This window comes from Punctularia strigosozonata, assembly GCF_000264995.1.
Source record: "Punctularia strigosozonata HHB-11173 SS5 unplaced genomic scaffold PUNSTscaffold_6, whole genome shotgun sequence".
In the NCBI taxonomy this organism is placed as follows: domain Eukaryota; kingdom Fungi; phylum Basidiomycota; class Agaricomycetes; order Corticiales; family Punctulariaceae; genus Punctularia; species Punctularia strigosozonata.
The window spans coordinates 360,282-380,354 of NW_006767438.1; the positions used below are offsets into that span (position 1 = coordinate 360,282).

At 56.9% G+C, this 20,073-nt stretch overlaps 6 protein-coding genes across 6 annotated transcripts; 4 read left to right on the forward strand and 2 right to left on the reverse strand.

Annotated features, from left to right (window-relative positions):
• Positions 1–2,934: 2,934 nt before the first annotated feature.
• Positions 2,935–3,579, reverse strand: PUNSTDRAFT_134004 (DUF1768-domain-containing protein; the record flags this gene model as incomplete). The annotated part of the gene is made up of 1 exon (XM_007383463.1): positions 2,935–3,579. The coding sequence occupies one exon, from the start codon at positions 3,577–3,579 to the stop codon at positions 2,935–2,937; it is 645 nt and encodes a 214-aa protein (XP_007383525.1).
• An 815-nt stretch (positions 3,580–4,394) lies between these two features.
• On the forward strand, positions 4,395–6,462 carry PUNSTDRAFT_102332 (A/B/D/E cyclin). The gene is made up of 4 exons (XM_007383464.1): positions 4,395–5,143; positions 5,194–5,733; positions 5,785–5,922; positions 5,988–6,462. Exons 1-4 carry the CDS (start codon positions 4,793–4,795, stop codon positions 6,159–6,161), a joined length of 1,203 nt encoding a protein of 400 aa, XP_007383526.1. The 5' UTR covers positions 4,395–4,792; the 3' UTR covers positions 6,162–6,462.
• A 157-nt stretch (positions 6,463–6,619) lies between these two features.
• PUNSTDRAFT_143535 (uncharacterized protein) lies at positions 6,620–7,693 on the reverse strand. The gene is made up of 3 exons (XM_007383465.1): positions 7,618–7,693; positions 7,513–7,557; positions 6,620–7,438 (listed from the first exon to the last, which is right to left on the reverse strand). Exons 2-3 carry the CDS (start codon positions 7,524–7,526, stop codon positions 6,661–6,663), a joined length of 792 nt encoding a protein of 263 aa, XP_007383527.1. The 5' UTR covers positions 7,527–7,557; positions 7,618–7,693; the 3' UTR covers positions 6,620–6,660.
• Positions 7,694–8,226: 533 nt separating this feature from the next.
• On the forward strand, positions 8,227–11,922 carry PUNSTDRAFT_143536 (uncharacterized protein). The gene is made up of 4 exons (XM_007383466.1): positions 8,227–8,350; positions 8,406–10,975; positions 11,030–11,646; positions 11,700–11,922. Exons 1-4 carry the CDS (start codon positions 8,281–8,283, stop codon positions 11,881–11,883), a joined length of 3,441 nt encoding a protein of 1,146 aa, XP_007383528.1. The 5' UTR covers positions 8,227–8,280; the 3' UTR covers positions 11,884–11,922.
• A 188-nt stretch (positions 11,923–12,110) lies between these two features.
• PUNSTDRAFT_52303 (26S proteasome regulatory complex non-ATPase subcomplex Rpn1 subunit) lies at positions 12,111–15,571 on the forward strand. The gene is made up of 11 exons (XM_007383467.1): positions 12,111–12,263; positions 12,321–12,377; positions 12,428–12,592; positions 12,647–13,041; positions 13,092–13,250; positions 13,306–13,547; positions 13,595–13,851; positions 13,899–14,277; positions 14,338–15,066; positions 15,122–15,240; positions 15,291–15,571. Exons 1-11 carry the CDS (start codon positions 12,141–12,143, stop codon positions 15,486–15,488), a joined length of 2,823 nt encoding a protein of 940 aa, XP_007383529.1. The 5' UTR covers positions 12,111–12,140; the 3' UTR covers positions 15,489–15,571.
• A 1,128-nt stretch (positions 15,572–16,699) lies between these two features.
• PUNSTDRAFT_143538 (uncharacterized protein) lies at positions 16,700–18,537 on the forward strand. The gene is made up of 2 exons (XM_007383468.1): positions 16,700–16,810; positions 16,864–18,537. The coding sequence occupies exons 1-2, from the start codon at positions 16,778–16,780 to the stop codon at positions 18,427–18,429; spliced, it is 1,599 nt and encodes a 532-aa protein (XP_007383530.1). The 5' UTR covers positions 16,700–16,777; the 3' UTR covers positions 18,430–18,537.
• Positions 18,538–20,073: the final 1,536 nt, after the last annotated feature.

The window sequence follows — 20,073 nt, forward strand, 5'->3', positions numbered from 1 at the left end:
AAGCTCGCTCACCGAATAGTAGGGCGGGGTACGCGCGTCGTCCCCATCAAAATCGACAAGGTCGGCGAGGATGTGCGGAGGGGCATTGCCAACGAAGGCCGGCCATTGGTCAGGGCGATCGACGTTCCCGGGTTCTGGGTCACGAAAGAGGACGACACCACGGTTCCGAACGGCGAAGCCCGGGACGGAGAGAGAGTGATCATGTACCTCACAGGCGGGGGTATACACGTAACGTTTCCGTCCCCGCCTTTTGGGCCCCCGTCTCGACCGGGCTGACGCGCCATTCTACAGCCCATGACGAGCCCGGTCGCGTACGGACTCGCGCTCGCCACCTCGCTCCGCGTTCTCGCCGTGACTTACCGCTCCGCCATCACGCCCGCGTCCGCCTTCCCCGCGCAGCTCCTCGACGCGCTCGCGGGTTACCTCCACCTCGTCCGCCTCGGTTTCGCGCCGAAGGACATCCTGGTCACCGGCGAGAGCGCGGGCGCGTTCGTCGGGCTCGCGCTCATGCGCTTCCTCGGGGACGTGGCCCAACCCGAAGGCGAAAAGCCGGGGTTGGACCTCGGCATGGTAGGCGCAGCGGCGCTCATATCTGTGGGTCCCCCTCTCCGTTTTGTTCTGTGTTTTGATCGTGTCGTCCCGGAACCTGCAGCTGACGCCGTATCGTTTTCATCTTGTGTCTTGGGCAGCCCGCGTGCAACATGGCGCGATTCGACCATCCCGAGATCGAGACCGACTTCCGCCTGCCGCACTACCGCAAGCGTACGGCCCCCGCGCTCGCGCGCCACTTTCCGCCGGAAGAGCTCGCCGGCTCGCCGTACTTCTCCCCCGCGCTCGCGCCGCCCCGGTCGGGCGCGTTCGCCCATCTCCTGTCGCGATCCACGCCGACCGGGGAGGGGACGCGAAGAGGGGTGACGGTGTGGGTGCAGTACTCGGATGGCGAGCTGTTCGCGGACGACGTGAGGAGGCTGGTGGAGCGCATGCGCGCGGAGGGCGTGGACGTGCGCGCGGAGGAGGTGTATGGGGGGCTGCACGTGGACGCGGTGGTGCGGAGGGCGGCGCGCGCGCTGTGGGAGTGGGCGGGCATCGCCGGGCGAAATGGGAGAGAGAAGCGCGACGGGAGCTGGGAACGGTATGTGCGAGCGGTGGAGGAGTTGGGCTGGTGATGCCGCCGTGTACTACGGTGAACGGGACGAGTGATGTTTACGATCGCTTGTGGCTCTACGCTATCATTGTACACTAACATACATGCGGTACCAAACTCTTTCGTGTCATTGTCGTCTGACTTCAAGGAGATATCCTTCGGTACCTCGGTTCGAACTCGTTCCATGCAACCATACGACCGCTCTGGAAACGTCGTGCGAACGTCGTTGCAAGTTCCTACAAGTTTTGAACCAACGCGGCAAGGTCAGGCGAGATCAAGCACAGGTTTCAAGCCGTAGGGCTCACAGATGTGCTTTCCGCCCGCGCCGACACGCCATCGGAGACCAAGCATTCTAACATGCCAAACATCAACTGGATTCACTCTCGAGCCGTCCGTTCATCATCAGCTCCAGCGCCAAGAGCAGCATATATCCCCCCGGCCCATCAAGTCGGGCTTGATCGAAGTCGAGGAGCACACCGTAGGCGTTCCCATTTTCGTCCCTCCTGTACATCAGATTGTGGAGGCTAATGTTGCGGTGGAGAATCTTCACCGGACTGTCTGCCAGCAAAAAATGGCCTGCCGCGGATGTCGTCAGAGGGCCCGCACGAAGTACTGTATGAGTCGCGACGTACAGCCGATGACTTGCCAGCACGCTCTCATGATATCTTCGCCTTTGAGATCCTGCAAGCGTCGATATGGCGCCTTGGCAATGGCCGGGTTTCTCTCCGGTTGCCTGTCCACACCAGCTCAGGAATGGATACGCGATCGCAATACCGGATTGTGGGCTGACATGTAAGGATTACACGACCGATCCGGAGCGCGAAAGGCTATGTACGCGGGCATTGTCAAGTTGAACAGCTCATTCTTCGCGTATATACGCGAGCAGCGAGACGGGCTCATACCTTCCATTATTGCTGCCAGAGCCAGCTACGCGTCGTTGCAGATTATGTTGGTTGAAGCGCCGGTGAAATCCGTGGAAACTAGGTGGTAGATCAAGAGAAAGACCTACGGTGGCGCGTTCATTGTCCTGACAGGAAGACATACGACAGTACTAGTGGGGCAGGTGACAAGCCGCAAGCCTCGGGTTTCAAGGTAACATCACAGTTATGTTGATAGATCTTATATGTAGAGTACCCGACGTTACCAGCTCGGTGCAATGATATGACAAGGAAAAGGAAAGACAGTGATGAAACAGCATGCGACCTCGTCACTGGCATGCGTCACAGTGGCAACTGCAAGCTCACAAGTTGAACCTACTGATGAGCCCGTCTAACAGCTCACATCTCTCGAATGGAAGACTCTAGAGTGTCCGACCGAGATTTGGCGCCGTCTTGGGTCGTTTGCCCTGTGCCGGCTGTTCGACGTGTTCATAAACATGAGCGAAGTTCGGGAGCAGAATTCGCCCTCCGTGGGTCCACGCTTTTGCTCTCGTCCATGATGTGCTGCACCCTGCCTGTACTGAGAATCGTATGCTGAGTCCTACAGTACGTGATGGAACTAGGAAAATGACTGCTTTATCATGCTATCGAATGCAACCATACACAAATTTCGAGTCGTGCACCCTCTGCTCGAATGTTATTGCCCACAAGGGTGAGCTGTGTGGTCTTCGCGAGATAGATCGACACATGGCGAGTACCAATAATGATCCACCCCCCCTCCCCCGAAGACTGCTGAATCTAAATACTTTGATAGACCTACAGGAGGCGCCTACGGACTATGAACAATCTCCTGTGCTCACGCGGCGCAGGCACGGGGCCGAATCCCGTCTGTGATCGCGACAATAGCACGGTTTATTCCTGAGCGGCGCTCCTGGCATCGACATCCTCCCTCTGCTTTTCCGCCAGTTGTGCCCTGCGTTCCATCAAAATCACGCCCAGCTTGTTCTTCCCGACACCCTTGACTGCGCCCCACAACTTGTCCCTCGTCGCCTCGACCAACACCCTGTCGCCCGTGTCGAGCAACTTGGCCGCCAGCTCGGACCCCTGAGCGAACTTGGCGGCGATCGCCTTCCTCATTGCTGCCTCGGCGCCTCCCTCCTGCCACGTCTTCACGTCCTCCGCGCTCAACCGCTTCTGCCGGCCCAACCTCTTGGCCTCCGCGGGATCCTTGGTCTCGGCGATCCGTCGGGCGTAAGTCGGGCTCCTGCCCTCCTCAGACAAATCCAAATACTTGGCTGCCTGGAATGCGCCCTCGACGTGATAATGCTGGATCCCGTCTAGCTCGAACGGCGCAGGATAGAAGTTGGACAGGAAATTGGCATTGGGGTCCGACTGGCGATTCTTCCCGCCGAAGCAGAGGTGGTTGTGCTTGAGCCAGTTCCCCGACTGCTTGGGATAGCTGCTGGGGTCTGACGTAGCTTGCTTGGCGGGGGCAGGCTTGTTTGTAGACCCGGACGCGGAGGCTTGCTGAGACTGCTTGGCCGTACGGCGGGCCATGGGTATACAACGGGGGAAGGGCGTATGCGAAGGCTCCTTCCAATCAGACTTCGCTGTATATACGGAGTGATTGACTCGGGTCCGGGACTGAATCTGATTGACTCCGCACTGTCAAGGTTGTACTACTCATTGGCAGAGTTTTGTGCACGCTGTTCGCATGCAGCAGTATAGCTTTGCAGAATGTTTGCATCGCCATCGCGAATACGCGCGTAAAGGGTGCGTTTGATGACCCTAACCTTAGTCCTGGGCAGACGAGTCAAACACGTGCAGTGCGCGAGGCGTTGAACGGTGGCAAACAAGGCTGTGCGCACATTGCGTAGAAAGATCCGCTTATATATAATCATGGTCGCGTCCGAGAGCCTTCAGAAATCGTACGGAGGGGAGATGATGGCATTCCTTGCGAAGGGATGCACGGAGGGAGCAGGTCCAACGCGTCCAACGCGTGTTTCACGTTACGCGATTGTAAGATCACATGACTGAGCGCGATGTCCTTGTTTGTGCGTTGTTTGTGGTTGACACCAAACCAAAACCGGCGTCACCGCTCACCGCCAGCCTTCCTTCTACCATCGTCTCTTCATCACACTAGATATCCTGGACATACCCTAATATCTCTATAGCGGTGATGTCCTCGATACCGGTACGACTTCCCGCTGCCGTCCGATGAGTTCTTGTGCACTCATTGTTTTTGCAGACGCGGCGTACAACGCGCGTAACACGCGCGAGCGCACTCAAAGATAACGAAAACGCGACCGCCCGTCCTGGACGCACCGCTCCCCGCGCGAAACCCCCATCATCATCATCCACGAACACCGCAGGCACCACCCGCGCGACAGGCGCGACGGCGGCGTCGCGAGCCAAGGCGTCGGCGTCGACCAAGCTGAAGGAGAACGGTGATGCCGCCGCGCAGAAGCGCAAGCGCGAGGCCCTCGCCGAGGTCGGCGGACCCAACAAACCCAAGCCGGCGTCGACCAAGGAATCTGCAACGAAGGGTAAAGCCGTCTTTGACGGCGTCGTGTTGAAGAAGACCGCGACTACTTCGCAGACGACTGTCGCACCACCGTCCACCGGCACCGCTCGCACCGCTCTCAGGACTCTCAGTGGACATGCACCCGCTTCTCGTAGGACCACACGAGCCGCTGCTGCGAGCGCGATCACCGTAGCGACTGATCATGCCGTGGTCAAACGGGAGGTCCTGGCCGAAATCGTCGAGGAGATGGAAGTCGACATGCATCCTTCAACTTCGAAGGCACGACTATCATCTTTGCGGGCAACCAATGAGCGACGAGCGTCGTTACGGGCGGCTGCGGCTGCCAAGGCCGAAGCAGACGAGGAGGATCTCCGCGCGTACAAGAAGCGGAGGACGTCCTCGGAGGCTGGTGACGAGGAACTCCGGGAAACCGAGGCGCAACTGACGGAGAACGTGGCCGAGGAAGCTGAGGAGGTTGCGGGGGAGGTCGAGGACTGGGATCAGGGCTGGGACGATCTCGATGCCGAAGACGCAGACGATCCTCAGATGGTCAGCGAGTACGTCGCCGAGATCTTCGCGTACCTCAAGGAGGTCGAGGTAATGTTCTCCCTTGACGCGGCTACCTTTTTCGACTCATCTCTTTGTAGCAAAAAACCATGCCTAGTCCCCATTACATGGACTCTCAGAAGGAACTCGCATGGAAGATGCGGGGCATCCTCACGGACTGGCTCATCCAGGTCCACTTCCGCTTCCGCCTCCTTCCGGAGACTCTCTTCCTCGCGGTCAACATCATCGATCGCTTCCTGTCTGCGCGAGTAGTGTCTCTACAAAAACTTCAGCTCGTCGGCATCGTCTGCATGTTCATCGCGGCGAAGGTCGAGGAGGTCGTTGCCCCCTCTGCATCGAACTTCCTCTACTGCGCCGACTCTACCTACACCGAGAACGAAATACTGCAGGCGGAGAAATATATCCTGAAGACCATCGACTGGGATCTCAGTTACCCTAATCCCATGCATTTCCTCCGTCGTATCAGCAAGGCGGACAACTACGATGTTCAGGCGCGGACCGTTGGCAAGTACCTGCTCGAGATTTCGTGCTTGGAGTGGCGGTTGTTGCCTGCACCGCCCTCTCTTCTTGCCGCTGCCTCGATCTGGCTCGCGCGGCTGATCCTCGGAAGGGAAGAATGGGTAAGTGGCCCTGGCATACCTTGTTCATCGACGCTTATCTTCCATCCTTAGACACCGAATCTCGCGCACTACTCGTCGTACCCCGAGGAGGCACTCATCCCAACAGCAAACATCATGCTGAACTACATACTCAAACCTGTTGTACATGAATCATTCTTCAAGAAGTACGCGTCGCGCAAATACATGAAGGTGGTTCTTTTGTTTGATGTGGCTTCTGCTGGTGGTTAATCGTGTATCCTTTCTCTGCTTCGTAGGCTAGTGACTTCGTCCGGAAATGGGCAGTCGGCCAATGGGGTGAGGGTGCCAAGGTCGACCTCTACGCGGATCTGCCGGCACTTCGCGAGATGGCTCGTGAAACCCGCGAGGAGCTCGCCATCGCTGAGGCGCACGCTCGCACTGCCGAGCTCTTAGGAGAGGCCGACGACTGAAAGACGCCGTTTGGACGGACGCTCAGGAGGACCTCGTCGCTCCCCCGACGCCAGCAGACGCTCCTTTACGCAGGTACCCTTATTTATCATCCCTTAACACTATGCCCCGTCATGCACCGCATTGTACGCTACACCTACGCCCGCAGCCGCCGCATCCACGCATCTGTTCATCGACCCCCGCTTCCATTCACGCATGTTCATCGGCCAGTCCTGTGCAATCATAATCATTACAGACTACCTCACCATGTTTTCTCGTGGCGCGTCGCTTTCGGAGCTTTCTTGCCAACACCCAATGGCCACCACACCACACCTATGTCGCATGCCCGTCATCCATGCAAAGCACACTCTGTCGCGTATATACTCACTTCGCTGTCTTGTACAGCACGTTGTTCATACTGTTCTATCACTACGTTGTGGACGGCCATCTTGGGACTTGTCACCAGCGCAGATGTAATACACCCCTCATTGTTTCTTATATCCTCAATAAATACAACTTCGTTCAGGATAGGATACCTATGAGTCCCAGTGCGACCAAGCGCCGCTCCTTTTCTGCCAACCAACTCTCATCTTTCAGCCGCGACTGAACCCTCGCGGCCTCCTTCGTCAACTCCGCTTCCTCGTCGGGCGTCATACAGAATGAGAACGCCTCTCCTTGGCCCAACAGCGCCCTCGCGCGGTCCCAGCCCTTGGTGTCCTTCTGCTTGGGAGCTCGAAACGCCGGGCCCACGCGCGTCCCATTCGTCCCACATGTAGAACAACGCAACACGTTCAGAGAAGTCCACCACATCTCCGGGTCGTGTTCTCTCGCGATGGCGATTTGTTTCTCCGTGAAGCTAGCAGAGTCCGCCCGGTATGAATGGAGCCGCTCCCAGCACGCGCGATCGCGGGCGTAACCATCGGCGGCGTCTCTGGAAATGGCGTCGCGTCGAGCGTAGACTTCGTCCGAGATGCGCTGCGCTGTGCCTTCTTTGCGCACGAGCCAAGAGTCGCACCATTCGTCGATCTGGTATTCGTTACCCTCAACGATGGCCGGCTTCCACGTCCGTCTGCAGCCTAGGCAGACGTATTTCGGTCTGTACCTGTTGCGGCACGTATATGATGGCCGACTCGGAGCGGATGAGATGGCGGCAGTAGGGCTGCTACCGCCGGACGGATAACTATAGCGCTCGTTCTCTTCGATTCCCTTGGGTGTGGTGGCGTACGGGCAACAACCATGAGAACATCCTCGAATGGCTACGGCGCCAACGTGGCAGCCAATGAATCGGGCGCGATCGCTCCTAGAGCCGTCCGAGTGCCATACGTAGAGGCGTCGGCATAAACTATAGCATGAGAGAGCTTGATAGCGACTGACCGCCTGCACGACATGACCGGAATCAGAGAAGTCCCTGATGTGAATCTGTGGGATATTGAAGCCAGCGCTAACTTTAAGGATCCTATCTGAACGTGGGATACATACCAGCAATGATATGTATGGCTGTTGTTACGTTGACCGATGATGGATGATCGTCCGCTCGGTCCCAGCTTGATTTCTGTATGAGCGTCGAGCACAAGGACGGCCAAGGGCGCGAGAGTCGGCCAAATCTGAGTCGCCGGCAGTCACGTGCGCAGTAAGTCAATGGCAATCCAATGACTTGTCTGTACTTTTGGCAGTACTATAGTGTACCGTCTTCCTGTCGTCCGACGTCTTAGCCTCATCGATTACCGTGTAATCCATGCGATAGCGGGCTGCGTTGTCCAATCGGTTAGACCCTTCTGATAGGTCAGTGCTTGCTGACGACAAAACCAGTCATATATCCGTTACTTAGTTGCGTGCCAGCGGCACAGTCGAAGACTGCGGACCATCTTCTCCTTGCGACATGCCGTTGGATCTGCCTTGATTGAAGTGGATTCTGCAGCTATTGACATCCCGTGAGACGATGGGGACCTTGCCGAGAATCTCCCATTGCCGTGTATAGATGACGTTCAGCCACCGGGAACTCGAAGAACCCCGTGGGCGCCGGACAATGTCGCGAAGAGGATCCGGATATCATCTGCCCTCCCTGGGTAGCTGACCGCATGAACTCTCCGTCCAGATGGTTGCGAGCGTGTGGGGCGCATCCTCGCCGCTCACTTCACTATCATGAACTGTGCGACGGACTCGACCACCAGTACTGGCAACCGCAGAATGGACCGCACCACCGAGGAAAGAGGTGCGATCACCCAGTCACACGCCGCTGCGACGCTTCATGTTGATGACGAACACAGGCGGTGAATGTGGAGGCACGGGCGAGCCCGTCTTTTCGCCCGAGGAGTCTGCGCACATCTGTGAGGCGATGCTTCGCAAGCTCGGGGAGCGAATGGCGGAGCTTCGGGAGCGGGTCGGCCAGTCTGGCAGCGACGGGCGCGACCACATCCCCGTGGCGGACGGACAGGAACTCGCCTGCGATCTGCTGGAGTGCCATGCCATCTCCGAAAACCCGGATGCCGTTGAAGAAGCTATAAAGCTGTTTCGCGACCTTCTCGCATCGTGTCCGTTCGATGCGCCTTCCTACGTCGCGATCCTTGATGGGCTGGGCGAAGCGCTTCGCGCTCGATATGAGCTCTCCACCAACAAACATGACATTCTGGAGGCGATTTTCCTGCACAACAGATCCCTGAAGTCCCGCCGCCAGAGTAACCTGAATTTAGCCCCCTCCTTGCATGGCCTTGGGGTCGCTCTCTACACTCGTTCTATAGCGCGGAGGCACAGTGAAGTGACCGACTCAAGAAACGCGGTCGATGCACTCCTGGAAGCGTCCGAGCTTCGCCCGCCAGAAGACCCATTGCGGCCAAGAACGTTGGCGTATTTGTCCCTCTCTAAAGTCAAAGCCGCGGCGACGACACAAGAGTGTTTCCCCGCACTCGAAGCAGCGCGGGAAGCCGTTGCACTGTCTCCTCAGGGACACAAAGACCACGCGCTCTCCCTCATCGCACAAGCTTGGGCACTGGCTATGACGTATGTCATATCCGACCCGGCTTCCCGCCCCGAGACCTTACGATCAGTCCATTATACGTGCGATCTTGCGTTGAAAATACGACATCCCTACCAATCTCACTGCCTGAGGTCGTTGTCCTTTATCCTGCGGAAACGCGCAGAACACGCGAGAAGCCCTTGCATCCTGAAAGAGATACTCATGATCTCGAGGCAGGCTTTCATTATCTGTCCCTCATCACATATCTTCTTCCCGTCCAGCGCAACAGGACTGACAGCCGCGCTTTCGGAGGCATTTTCCCAGACGGGAGACCCAGAATTGCTCGATGAGCAGATCAAGGTCGGACGGGACGTCGTTCAGGCTTGTAACGCTGAGGCCAACGCCAACCGACCTCTGTTGCACAATCTATCGGAGGCTTTGCTTTCTCGTTATCGGTTGACAGAGCGAACGGAAGACCTCGCGGAAGCTCTTAAGCTCGCGGAGACATGCGTGCCCTCGTCCGGTGCAGTGAGGCCGGGGGAAATTCCGTACATGGAATTGGCTGCGTCTGTGCGCTTACTAAATTTCCGTCGACATGGGGAAGTGGAGGACATTGACCACGCCATCGACTATTACCGCCGTTGCATCCCCGTGATCGGGGAGAAGGACTGGACGTACACGCTGGGCATGGTGAAGATCGCCGTTGAGGCTCTGCAAGCTCGCTACGTGCGAACGTTCAACGTCGGCGATCTCCACGAGGCTCTGGCTTTGGGCCGCGGGGAGCTGGCCCGAATACCGACTCAACACATTCGCCGCGGCGAGCTGCTCAATGTTCTGTCCGCCACACTCCGCTTACTCGCAGAGCATTTCTGCGAACCCTCTCATGCCGAGAAAGCTCTAGAGCTCCATCGAGAAGCTCTCGAGCTCGTTCCCATCACCCATTCCACTCGTTCCGCATTGGTGGCAGGATTGGCCTCCGATTATGCATGCCTTTGGCAGCTTCGGCGTCGCGCAGAGGATCTTCACCTTGCCATGAGCCGTTTCGCGGATGTCGTTGGCGAATCAAGCACACCCCCGCATATTCGTCTGCGATACGCGCTGGAGTGGTGCTCTAGCTCCACGGATGCCGATCCGGATGTGCGTTCGAAGGCATTCGGGCGCGCCTTGAGTTTGCTGCCTCGTATTGTCCTCTTTGGGGCGAATCTGAAGTGGCGCTTGGATGCTCTCCGACAGTGCCCCGGTCTCGCACGCGATGCGGCTAAGCACGCTATCTTCCGTAACCAGCCCCGCACGGCCATCGAGCTGCTCGAGCAGGGAAGGGCGGTTTTTTGGAGCCGAGCGCTCACATCCAGACAGCAAATGGAGGGTTTGCCTAATGCACTCGTCGAACAGCTCACGGACATTTCGAGCAAGATCGACGTGGATCATACGGAAGACGACAGCATGATGAGCCGAAGGCGACAGCTCACGTCCGAGTTCGATCGCCTGGTGGGGGAGGCCCGCAAGACCCCTGGCTTCGAGCACTTTCTCCGTGCCTTGCCAATGTCGAGGCTTCAGGAAGCAACACGGGCTGGACCAATCGTCGTTTTAGTCGCGGACGAAAGGTCTGCGCACGCGCTTATCATCAGACATGCGTCAGAGGATGTGCAGGCGTTGCCGCTGCCGGGCGCCGACCTCGCAGCGCTCGAGCGGGTCTCCACCTCTCTGCACACGTGCAACGAGCATGCTCGCAGCTGGTCCCTGCCTGGCGACGATGGTGGAGAGACCAGAAAACTGCGCAAGTTTCGTATTCAACGATATCCGCCACTCTACACGCACGAGGAGGTGCTTTCGGTATTGTGGACCCTCATAGTCCACCCGGTCGTCGAGGCGCTGGGGTTGAAGGTACGCCCGCGCTCTGTCACTCATCAGCATCGGCGCGCTCACTTTGCGCAAAAGCCAGGGGATCTTGCCGCGCGTCCGCGTGTCTGGTGGTGTCTCACGGGACCCACCGCATTCCTTCCAGTGCATGCCGCTGGATTGTATCACCAAGCCAACCCAGAATGCGCCTCCGACTACCTCATTTCGTCCTATACACCCACCATCACGGCACTTCTCAGCGCTCAGCGCAATCCACCTTCCATTCGGCCGGATGGACCGGACATGTCAGTGCTCTTGGTCGCCGAACCCTCAGCCCCCGGGCACGCTCCTCTGCCGAATACGATAGAGGAAATCGACCGATTGGTCAGTATTCTGCCAACTGCGGAGGTGCTTCGCCCTGAGGTTGGCGAAGCGACTTTCCAAAAGGTGGTCGAGATGTTGCCTTCTACATCGATCCTCCACCTCGCTTGTCACGGGCGGCAGGACGAGGATGACCCTCTGAGCAGCGGTTTCATGTTGAAGGACGGCATGCTTAGGTTATCGAAGCTGATGGAGCTGAAGGTGCCCAATGCGTCATTGGCTTTCTTGAGCGCTTGCGAATCGGCCATGGGCGACAAAAAGCTGCCTGACGAGACGATGCATCTGGCGGCGGTGATGATGTTCATCGGATTTCGCAGCGTGGTCGGGACGCTCTGGTAGATCGTCTCTTGCTTATCGTCCAGTTGGCTTGTGCTAATCTGGAGGACAGGTCTATGAACGATGCCGACGGTCCGAAGATAGCGGAGCATGTCTACCGCGAGCTCATTGCGAGCCCATCCAACCATCTTGATTATGAGGCGATACCACGCGCCTTGGATGCCGCTGTCCGTAACCTGCGTGCTGAAGGCGCACATCCAAGCCGATGGGCGACGTGGATACATATGGGAATATAGTACCTGTACCATCTGTAACATAGGAATGCTATGGCTTCGACTTCTAGGCGATTTCTCCCTTCAGCTTGTGTCTCGAGTCGGGGTCAAACGCCGCGAAGTTCGATAAGTTCGAGCGCGAACAGGACAGTGATCGAGCAAAGTGAGCGTGGGAAGAATGTCTGAAAGCGACGCGTGGATAAGCTGAAGCTGACGCGTACCGCGCTTGCGCGCATCGGTCCGCTACTTGTTGTGTTCATCTCATCCTCTCCTCGTTCCCTATGGCAGAAAAACCGGTTGCTTCGATTGCGGTGCCCGCTAAGGACCCTAAGAAGAAAGAAACCAAAGATCCTAAGGACGGTCCTTCCAAACCCAATGGCGACGCCAAGGAGGAGCAGGAGTTGGTGCGTCCTGTACACGCGATCTAGTCAGGAATAGGATTTGACCATAGCCTGCTACAGTCGGATGAGGATCTCCAGCTGAAGGGAGAGCTTGAGATGCTGGTGGAACGATTGAAGGTGTGCTCACTCTCGACTTGCGTGATGTTGTCCCGCTGAACCACTTGTAGGAGCCAAACACGGATCTGTATCGCCCAGCACTGGAGACGCTACGAACATTAATACGAACATCGACCTCGTCAATGACGTCCGTGCCGAAACCACTCAAATTCCTCCGGCCACATTATCCAGATTTACAAGCTCTGTACGATTCATGGCCTGCGTCTGAAGACAAGGTAAGGATGCGTATGCAGGACCGTAACGCCCGTCTTACCATCTCTCTATTACAGAGCCTCTTTGCGGACATACTCTCCGTCCTGGCCATGACCTACTCCGACACCCAACCACGGGGAACGCTCCGCTATCGCCTTCTCTCAGCTTCCCTTCTCCCTTCAACGTCGTCCCTCTCCGACCCTGGCTCCTGGGGGCACGAGTATGTTCGGCATCTAGCGGCTGAGCTGGGTGAAGAGTATATTGACCGGTTGGAGGAGAAGCAAGACGCTACCAAGGTACTCGGGACCATAGAAGAACTACATGCCTTGGCGTTACAATGTGCTACCTTCTTACTTGGACACAATGCCGAACCGGATGCTGTCGACCTATTGGAGGAGTTGGAGATTGTAGACCGCATAGCGGAACTGGTCGACGAGAACACATACGGGCGGGTATGTGCATACATGGTCCGGTATGTACCTATGTATGACATTGCAAGGCGTCGATCTTACCTATACATAGCTGTGTCAATCTCCTCCCTCCTCCCGACGACGTTGCCTTCCTCCGCACCGCACACAAGATCTACATCCAGCACCAGAAATTCCCTGAAGCGCTCACCCTCGCCATCCGACTGAACGATCAGGAGCTCATTCGGGACGACTTCAACGCGCCCGGAAATCCGTGCGTTACGCTTCGGCTGCTCTTTAGTTGACCTGGCTGACGATATCGCGCTCAGACTCATGAAACGCCAGTTAGCGTTCATCCTTGCGCGCGCGCAGATTCCGATCGAGTGGTTACGGCCCCCATCAGCCGAGGAGGACGATGCGGCCGACTTCCAAGACGAGCTCCCGGACGATTTGCTCGAGTGTTTGAGCAACAGTCGGCTAAGCACGCACTTCAAGGCATTCGGCAAGGAAGTCGGCGTAGAGGAGCCGAAGAGTTTGGAAGACGTATATAAGTCACACCTAGAAAACACCAGTAAGCATGGAACGCTACCTTGTTGGAATATTCCTGACCATCCTCAGGGGCGGGCGCTACGCAGAATGTGGACTCCGCAAGGGCTAATCTTGCGGGCACTTTCGTCAACGCGTTTGTCAACGCTGGATTCGGTAACGACAAGCTCATGGCCGAAGCGGAGGAAGGAAACAGCTGGGTCTACAAGAACAAAGAACACGGCATGTTCAGCGCTGCAGCTAGTCTAGGCCTTAGTCTACTTTGGGATCCGGATGTCGGCCTTAGTCAAGTGGACAAGTACACGTACTCTTCGGAAGAGTACATCAAGGTACAGAACATGCGTGCGGACTATACGTGACTCTGACATTGGATTAGGCAGGCGCGTTTCTTGCCACCGGCATCCTCCACACCGGTGTCCGCTCAGAAGCGGACGCTGCCCTTGCGCTTCTCGGCGAGCACATCGAGAATAAGTCCGTACCGCTGAGGACGGCTGCGATTACCGGCCTCGGCCTTGCATACTCCGGCTCACATCGGGAAGACCTGCTGTCGCTGCTTGTATCCCTGGTCAGCGATGAGGGGCTTTCGATGGAGATTGCCAGCCAGGCTGCGCTTGCGCTGGGCTTCATCTTCGTCGGCAGCGCGAATGGTGAGATTGCCGGGACTATCCTGCAGACGTTGATGGAGAGGGAGGACAAGCAGCTGGACGACAAGTGGGCGAGGTTCATGGCCCTTGGTCTGGCTCTCCTTTACCTTGGTATGTTGGCCGGATTCGAAGATGGCCCTCGCGCTGACGGTTGCTTTCGTGTATTCCCAGGCATGCAGGACGCCTCGGACGCCACTATCGAGACGCTGAAGGCGATTGAACATCCCGTGGCGAAGCAGGCCCTCATTCTCGTCGACATCTGCTCGTTCGCTGGTACTGGTAACGTGCTCAAGGTTCAAGCAATGCTGCACCATTGCGACGAGCACATCGACACCAAGAAGGGCGAGAAGAAGGATGAGAAGAAGGACGAGAAGAAGGATGAGGAGGAGGCCAAGGAGGAAGCACCAGTCGACGACACCTATCAGGCCTTCGCCGTCATCGGCATCGCATTGGTCGCGATGGGCGAAGATATTGGAGCGGAAATGTCTCTCAGACAGTTTAACCACCTCATGCACTATGGCGAGCCCGTCATCCGGAAAGCCGTCCCGCTCGCCCTCGGGCTCGTCAGTGCGTCGAACCCGCAACTCCCTATCCTCGACACCCTTTCGAAGTACAGCCACGACAACGATTTGGCTGTGGCACTCAACGCGATATTTGCGATGGGTCTTGTCGGCGCCGGCACGAATAACGCCAGACTAGCGCAGATGCTCCGACAGCTCGCCGGCTACTACTACAAGGAGCCGGACTGCCTCTTCATGGTTCGGATTGCCCAGGGACTGGTGCATATGGGCAAGGGCACGATAGGCATCAACCCCTTCTTCTCTGACCGCAGCGTCATGAGCCGGACTGCCGTGGCCGGCTTGCTGGCAACAATAACAGCGTTCACGGACGCGAAAGCTTGTAAGTGAGCCGAGGTATTAGTGCTTGGCATTCGCTAATGGCGATCTTCGTTCAGTCATCCTTGACAAGTGCCACTGGATGTTGTACTTCCTCACCCCGGCGATGTACCCAAGAATGCTGATCACGCTCGACGAGAACCTTGAGAACAAGGCTGTGACTGTGCGGGTTGGACAGGTACGCTGATGAGACCTGTGATCTCTGCTATTTACTGACGGTTTCCCTAGGCCGTCGACGTCGTTGGCCAAGCGGGCAAGCCACGCACAATATCCGGCTTCCAGACACACACGACACCCGTGCGAATCGGGACAACGGAACGAGCGGAACTGGCCACGGAGGAGTTTATTCCTTTCGCGCCTGTGCTGGAAGGCTTCGTGATCCTGCAGAAGAATCCGGGCTGGGAGGAAGACAGAATGGAATTGTAGGCCTTCGTTGTATTGTGCATCTGCTATCCCTGTTATTGTATATAGCGTAATTCAAGCAGTCATCTGGCCGAACTGCAGAACTGAAAAATCCTTGTGAAGCGGAATGCGCACATGCATGGGTGAAACGCAAGGGACGGCTTGTCGGCGTGCGCCATCGCCAACCGATAGGCGTGGGTTGTGCGGATGCGCCTGACCTTTGCGTTCCCTGGTCATGTCAGGGCAATGTCAAGATAACACCGGCGCACAAGGCGCATATGATCCCCGTGTGGGCGGTGTAAGACATTGGCGCTGAATAAAAGCGCGACCGACAGGGTAATTGAGACCATCTCGCCCATCCTTTGTTTCCCCTCCAGTCGTAGAGGAAGCGAACGCGATGCGCACCCAGATTCTTTCCATCGCCACCGTCCTCCTCTGGCTTGGCATCGGAGCTATGGCCATACCCGCAGAACGCGACGGACTGTCAGCCGCCCTTGGACCGAGGGAGAGCATCTGCATGGGGAGATGCGGCTGTAGAACTTGCGGGTTTTTTGATGGAGAACCTGATTGCGCCGAATGCATGTATGTATCCGCAATCACGTATATCGGGCGCGTCGCTGACAGAGGCTATAGCTTTTGAAGTCTTGTGTGCGCCCTGAAGACCTGCTAAACAAGATAAATGGGGTGGATGAAACATTGATGAGAGGGATTCACGGTAGCAAGCAGGATACGTTGTAGTTCGTCCAGGAGTCGAGTATGGAAGAATGTTTATCATCTTGCAAACCGTTCACACGGGCGCGAGTGGGCGGCTGAATATTAAATCTGCCGAGTACAGTACAAGAAAGCTAGAGTCGTCCATCGATGGTGTCTGCCCAAAGAAGCGATTTTCTGGCCGTCTTATTTTCATCATGGAGGATATCAACTTACTCGGTACTCGGATGCTATCCTGTGAGGTCGTTGGATTTTTTGACTTACATATGCCCTGCCAAGAGGCTCAAAGCTGCAGGTATTTCACGCTGTGTACATGGCCGTTGACTAGCACCGAGGTCATCAAGCTTGTTGCCAGGCCGCACGCTGCGGGCGTCAGGAAGGAGATGGCACACAGCACGGTGGCCTGCGGCATCTCTGCGACCACCATTGGCCACCCCACGCGCTGGTCACATGACCGGCTTTCCGCGGTGGTATTCAGCCACAACCGTTACCCCAGACGAATTCATGACGCCGGCCATGATCGCAACCTGAGCAGACTCTCTCGTCTTGGCCTTCCTTGCAGTCCCTCGTATTCTGGTCAGATCGTCCGACTCGATGCGAAAATGTCCGGAGACCGCAAAGCACATGATCACACGGTACGCACATCAAGTTCAAACCACCTCGTCGGGTTGCTTATGGGTTTTTCAAGTTGGCAACGGACAATGCCTCGGGGTCAGGTTCGATGACTCCGAGAGGAAACACGAAACCCGCACCGCTGAACCTAGGTTCGCCCTCTCGTCCATCAACGCCCGTTCGCGGTCGACGCTACCCCACGGATCTCGCACGCGATTCCTCGCGCGTGCCTTTGCATCGCAGGGGAACATCCAAGACGTATGAGCGCCTAGAAGACCTTCTCCGAGAGGCGGGCTACAAAGAAACCCGAGTTGTGACGCCCCACGCGGAGCGCATGGCCGCACAGAGGTCTGAATCTCAGACCGGAGAGGCATCGAGGAATGCGGTGCAGAGCGGAGTGGGCGCCGTGGTAGGCTTTCTGGCGGGTTTTATTCCCGGAGCCGCGGCCACAACGGACGACTCGAAGGCAGAGCATGACCACAAACCGTCTCCTCTTGCGGACTCGCCTACGACCAGTCCATCGATCCGCAAACAATCCCTTCCGGATTCGGGCGTTTTTGGATCCGCCAAGCCTCGCGTTTCGCCAACTCAAGAGTTAGCTGGTCACAAATCGGAAGCAAACACCTCATCATTCAAGGGATCGCCTCGCGACGCTGCCTGGCCTGAACCGGAGAGCCTAGCGAGCTCCTCTCAATCCGTCCGGCCCCGCCCAGCACATCCCAACGCGCGCACATACGCTGATGCCTCTCAAGCTCATGTGTATCTCCGTCATATCGCATCGGCCCCGAATATCCGTAGACGTCGCTCGAATCTGGCGCAAAGAGACCATGGAGGAGACGAGCAACCGCCACTGCCGCGGGGCTGGCTCGAGACCGTCGCGCGTGCGGTGCTCGGCGCTCCCGAACAAGGTCACATCGGCGGTCCGGTTCGCTCGAAAACACCGGTACCTCATCGCGTCGCCGCCCTCTCGGATGGCACGAACCGACGACCCTTCGCGCCGCCGCAGACGTTGCTCATGCAGCGTGTCCACAACTCGCCCGGGAAGGTCACGGCCGCGGTAGTGGTGTGTCGGAGTGCTCCAGGATCCAGGTCGGCGTCACGAGCGAGGCCCAAAACGGGACTTTCCCGTGCGATCGGTGGAGGGAGCCTCAGAGGGAGACGAGGTAGCTCCGGGAAACGCAAGATCGATCACGGGCACGATCTACCCGTCCTTGCGGACACGCATACCGAAGGCGACATCTGGACGAAGCATGGTGGTAGGCCGTCGGTGGACGCCTCGAATGATCTGGAGGATGATGACGACGATGACGAGGGAGAGCTTGACCTCGCGCGAATTCTTGTGCCTCCCAAGAGACAACAGTCAATTCGCAGCTTGCGCCGACACCTGCAGTTCGAACGGAGTCAAAGCTTGCGCCTTCCCGGCCCGCGAAAGGTGTCCGTGTACGATACCGCAACCAGGCGGGACCAACCGGACGCAGACGTGGATGAAGACGGTATTTGGACGGGTAGAGGGCTGCGGAGGACACCGGGCGGCGAAGACGACGAAGAAGAAGAACGATACCTGTTCGCGAACAATGCTTCCAGGTCCGGAAGAGATAAACGACGGCAAGGCATCCCGACTACCTGGGGTCGGGGGCGGTAGCCTCCACTCTCCGGAAAGACTCACTACTTAATGACATCCCCTCTTTTTTTCTTTTAATTCGTAACGACCCTCCATGCATTTTCGTTCATTCATCATCGTATTTTATGCCCAGCAATTATCGCTTATTGGTAACATTGTCATGACTGTATAATACAGGAAAGCCATAATATAATAAAGACTTCGTCAGCGATCACTCGCCGAGTGCAGATACAACGGTCACTTGTGCATCTGCTGAGATCGGGGCGACCTTGGCGCGTACATACGAGACGTTGTGCCCCATATGCGATATGCGAAACCTGGATTCAGATTGCGAATGCTGGCGGCTGTTGAGGTCCGTCGACTACATTACAAACGTGAGTTGCGAACACTTCTGAACTCATCTGGAGGTGCTGATCGGGACTGTAATGATTTTCGAAGTTCAAAAGGTCCCCGCTGCTTGCCTGTAGAAATACAATCTACAATTGAGTATAACAGAATTCGAGATCATCGGTGATAGATACATAACACGGGAAGATAGCACGTATGATAGCGGGGAGAGCGTACAGAAATGTAAGAAGCGAGGAATATTATTTCAGTTCCGATAGAAGAGGGGGTGCGGTATGAAATGAGGTTGGTCACTCGCTGGAGTCCAGTGCCAATTTACTGCGACATGGTTTCGACGGTCAACCAGTCGCCGGAGGGCGTATGAACCATGTGGTGGCATCGAGTCACTTATGCAGCGACCACGATCTCGGCGGCGGATTCGGTTGCGGCGGGTGCAGTTTGCACACAGTCTGGCATAGAAAACACCAGTGGCAATTCATCTTCGTCAAAAGAAGGCAACTGGTTTTCGGTGAGCGGCGCTTCGTTCGAGAGGGGCCACTGATATTCTTTGCGGAGGGTTTGGTAAAGCTCCCTACGCAGATCCTTGTGCCGATATTTAGGCGGCAGGCAACAATCCCACTCAGGTGTCAGATCGTTCTGGTAACTCGGGGGTAAGATGGAGGTTTCCACTGAGCGAAAAGAAGGACGCAACCGGCGCTTCCGCGATCTGACTCTGATTCGTCAGGTCTGTCAAAGGGCCAGAAGGTGCAGCGGCATGGTCGTTTACGCCACTTGCGTCGGCAGGGTCGGTAGTATCGTCAAGTTGCATCTTGTAGGTATAGTCAGTGGCTCGAACGCGAGACATGCAGTTACTGTCGACTGGGGACAAGTACGGATAGGTCGTACCGGGATGTCTTCATTCGATCCTTTTGAGGCTGCTCGGGTCAATTGCTTTGTCTTTCGAGTGTTCGCCACTGCGGCTTGCTTTGCCCTGTTTTTGGCTCCCGTTTTTCTGGCCACCGTCGTCGCCGCCTTGTTATGGGCTTTGGCCGTCCGGGCTGGCTTTGTCGCCTTTCCGACCGTGTCCTTGCTCTTAGGCGTACTGATACCGGCGGCTGGACGGCAATTATCTAGAGCGTCTACCACCATGTTGTCCCCGTCGTCCGTGTTCAGTCTATCACCTCTTCTATTCGATTGCTGCGAGTCGGTGGCGGGAGTGTTAGTCCCGGAGTTTGACGTGCGCGTTCCGTTGGGAGCAGAAATCTCGGTCTTGGAGACCTCGCTAAGCCGGCTCGCAGAGCGAGTGACAACCATTGGATAATTTAATGACGTGTAGTGTAG

What these genes read in the sequence shown, in the direction of transcription:
- PUNSTDRAFT_102332 (XM_007383464.1), top strand. Translation starts at nt 4,793, where the DNA reads ATGGAAGTCGACATGCATCCTTCAACTTCGAAGGCACGACTATCATCT. An exon ending in CGTACCTCAAGGAGGTCGAG is followed by an intron (nt 5,144 to 5,193) that starts GTAATGTTCTCC and finishes ATCTCTTTGTAG; the next exon opens with CAAAAAACCATGCCTAGTCC. An exon ending in CGTCGCGCAAATACATGAAG is followed by an intron (nt 5,923 to 5,987) that starts GTGGTTCTTTTG and finishes TCTGCTTCGTAG; the next exon opens with GCTAGTGACTTCGTCCGGAA.
- PUNSTDRAFT_143536 (XM_007383466.1), top strand. Translation starts at nt 8,281, where the DNA reads ATGAACTGTGCGACGGACTCGACCACCAGTACTGGCAACCGCAGAATG. An exon ending in TCGAGGCGCTGGGGTTGAAG is followed by an intron (nt 10,976 to 11,029) that starts GTACGCCCGCGC and finishes TTTGCGCAAAAG; the next exon opens with CCAGGGGATCTTGCCGCGCG. An exon ending in AGCGTGGTCGGGACGCTCTG is followed by an intron (nt 11,647 to 11,699) that starts GTAGATCGTCTC and finishes TCTGGAGGACAG; the next exon opens with GTCTATGAACGATGCCGACG.
- PUNSTDRAFT_52303 (XM_007383467.1), top strand. Translation starts at nt 12,141, where the DNA reads ATGGCAGAAAAACCGGTTGCTTCGATTGCGGTGCCCGCTAAGGACCCT. An exon ending in TGCTGGTGGAACGATTGAAG is followed by an intron (nt 12,378 to 12,427) that starts GTGTGCTCACTC and finishes AACCACTTGTAG; the next exon opens with GAGCCAAACACGGATCTGTA. An exon ending in GTTCACGGACGCGAAAGCTT is followed by an intron (nt 15,067 to 15,121) that starts GTAAGTGAGCCG and finishes ATCTTCGTTCAG; the next exon opens with TCATCCTTGACAAGTGCCAC.
- PUNSTDRAFT_143538 (XM_007383468.1), top strand. Translation starts at nt 16,778, where the DNA reads ATGTCCGGAGACCGCAAAGCACATGATCACACG. An exon ending in GCAAAGCACATGATCACACG is followed by an intron (nt 16,811 to 16,863) that starts GTACGCACATCA and finishes GGGTTTTTCAAG; the next exon opens with TTGGCAACGGACAATGCCTC.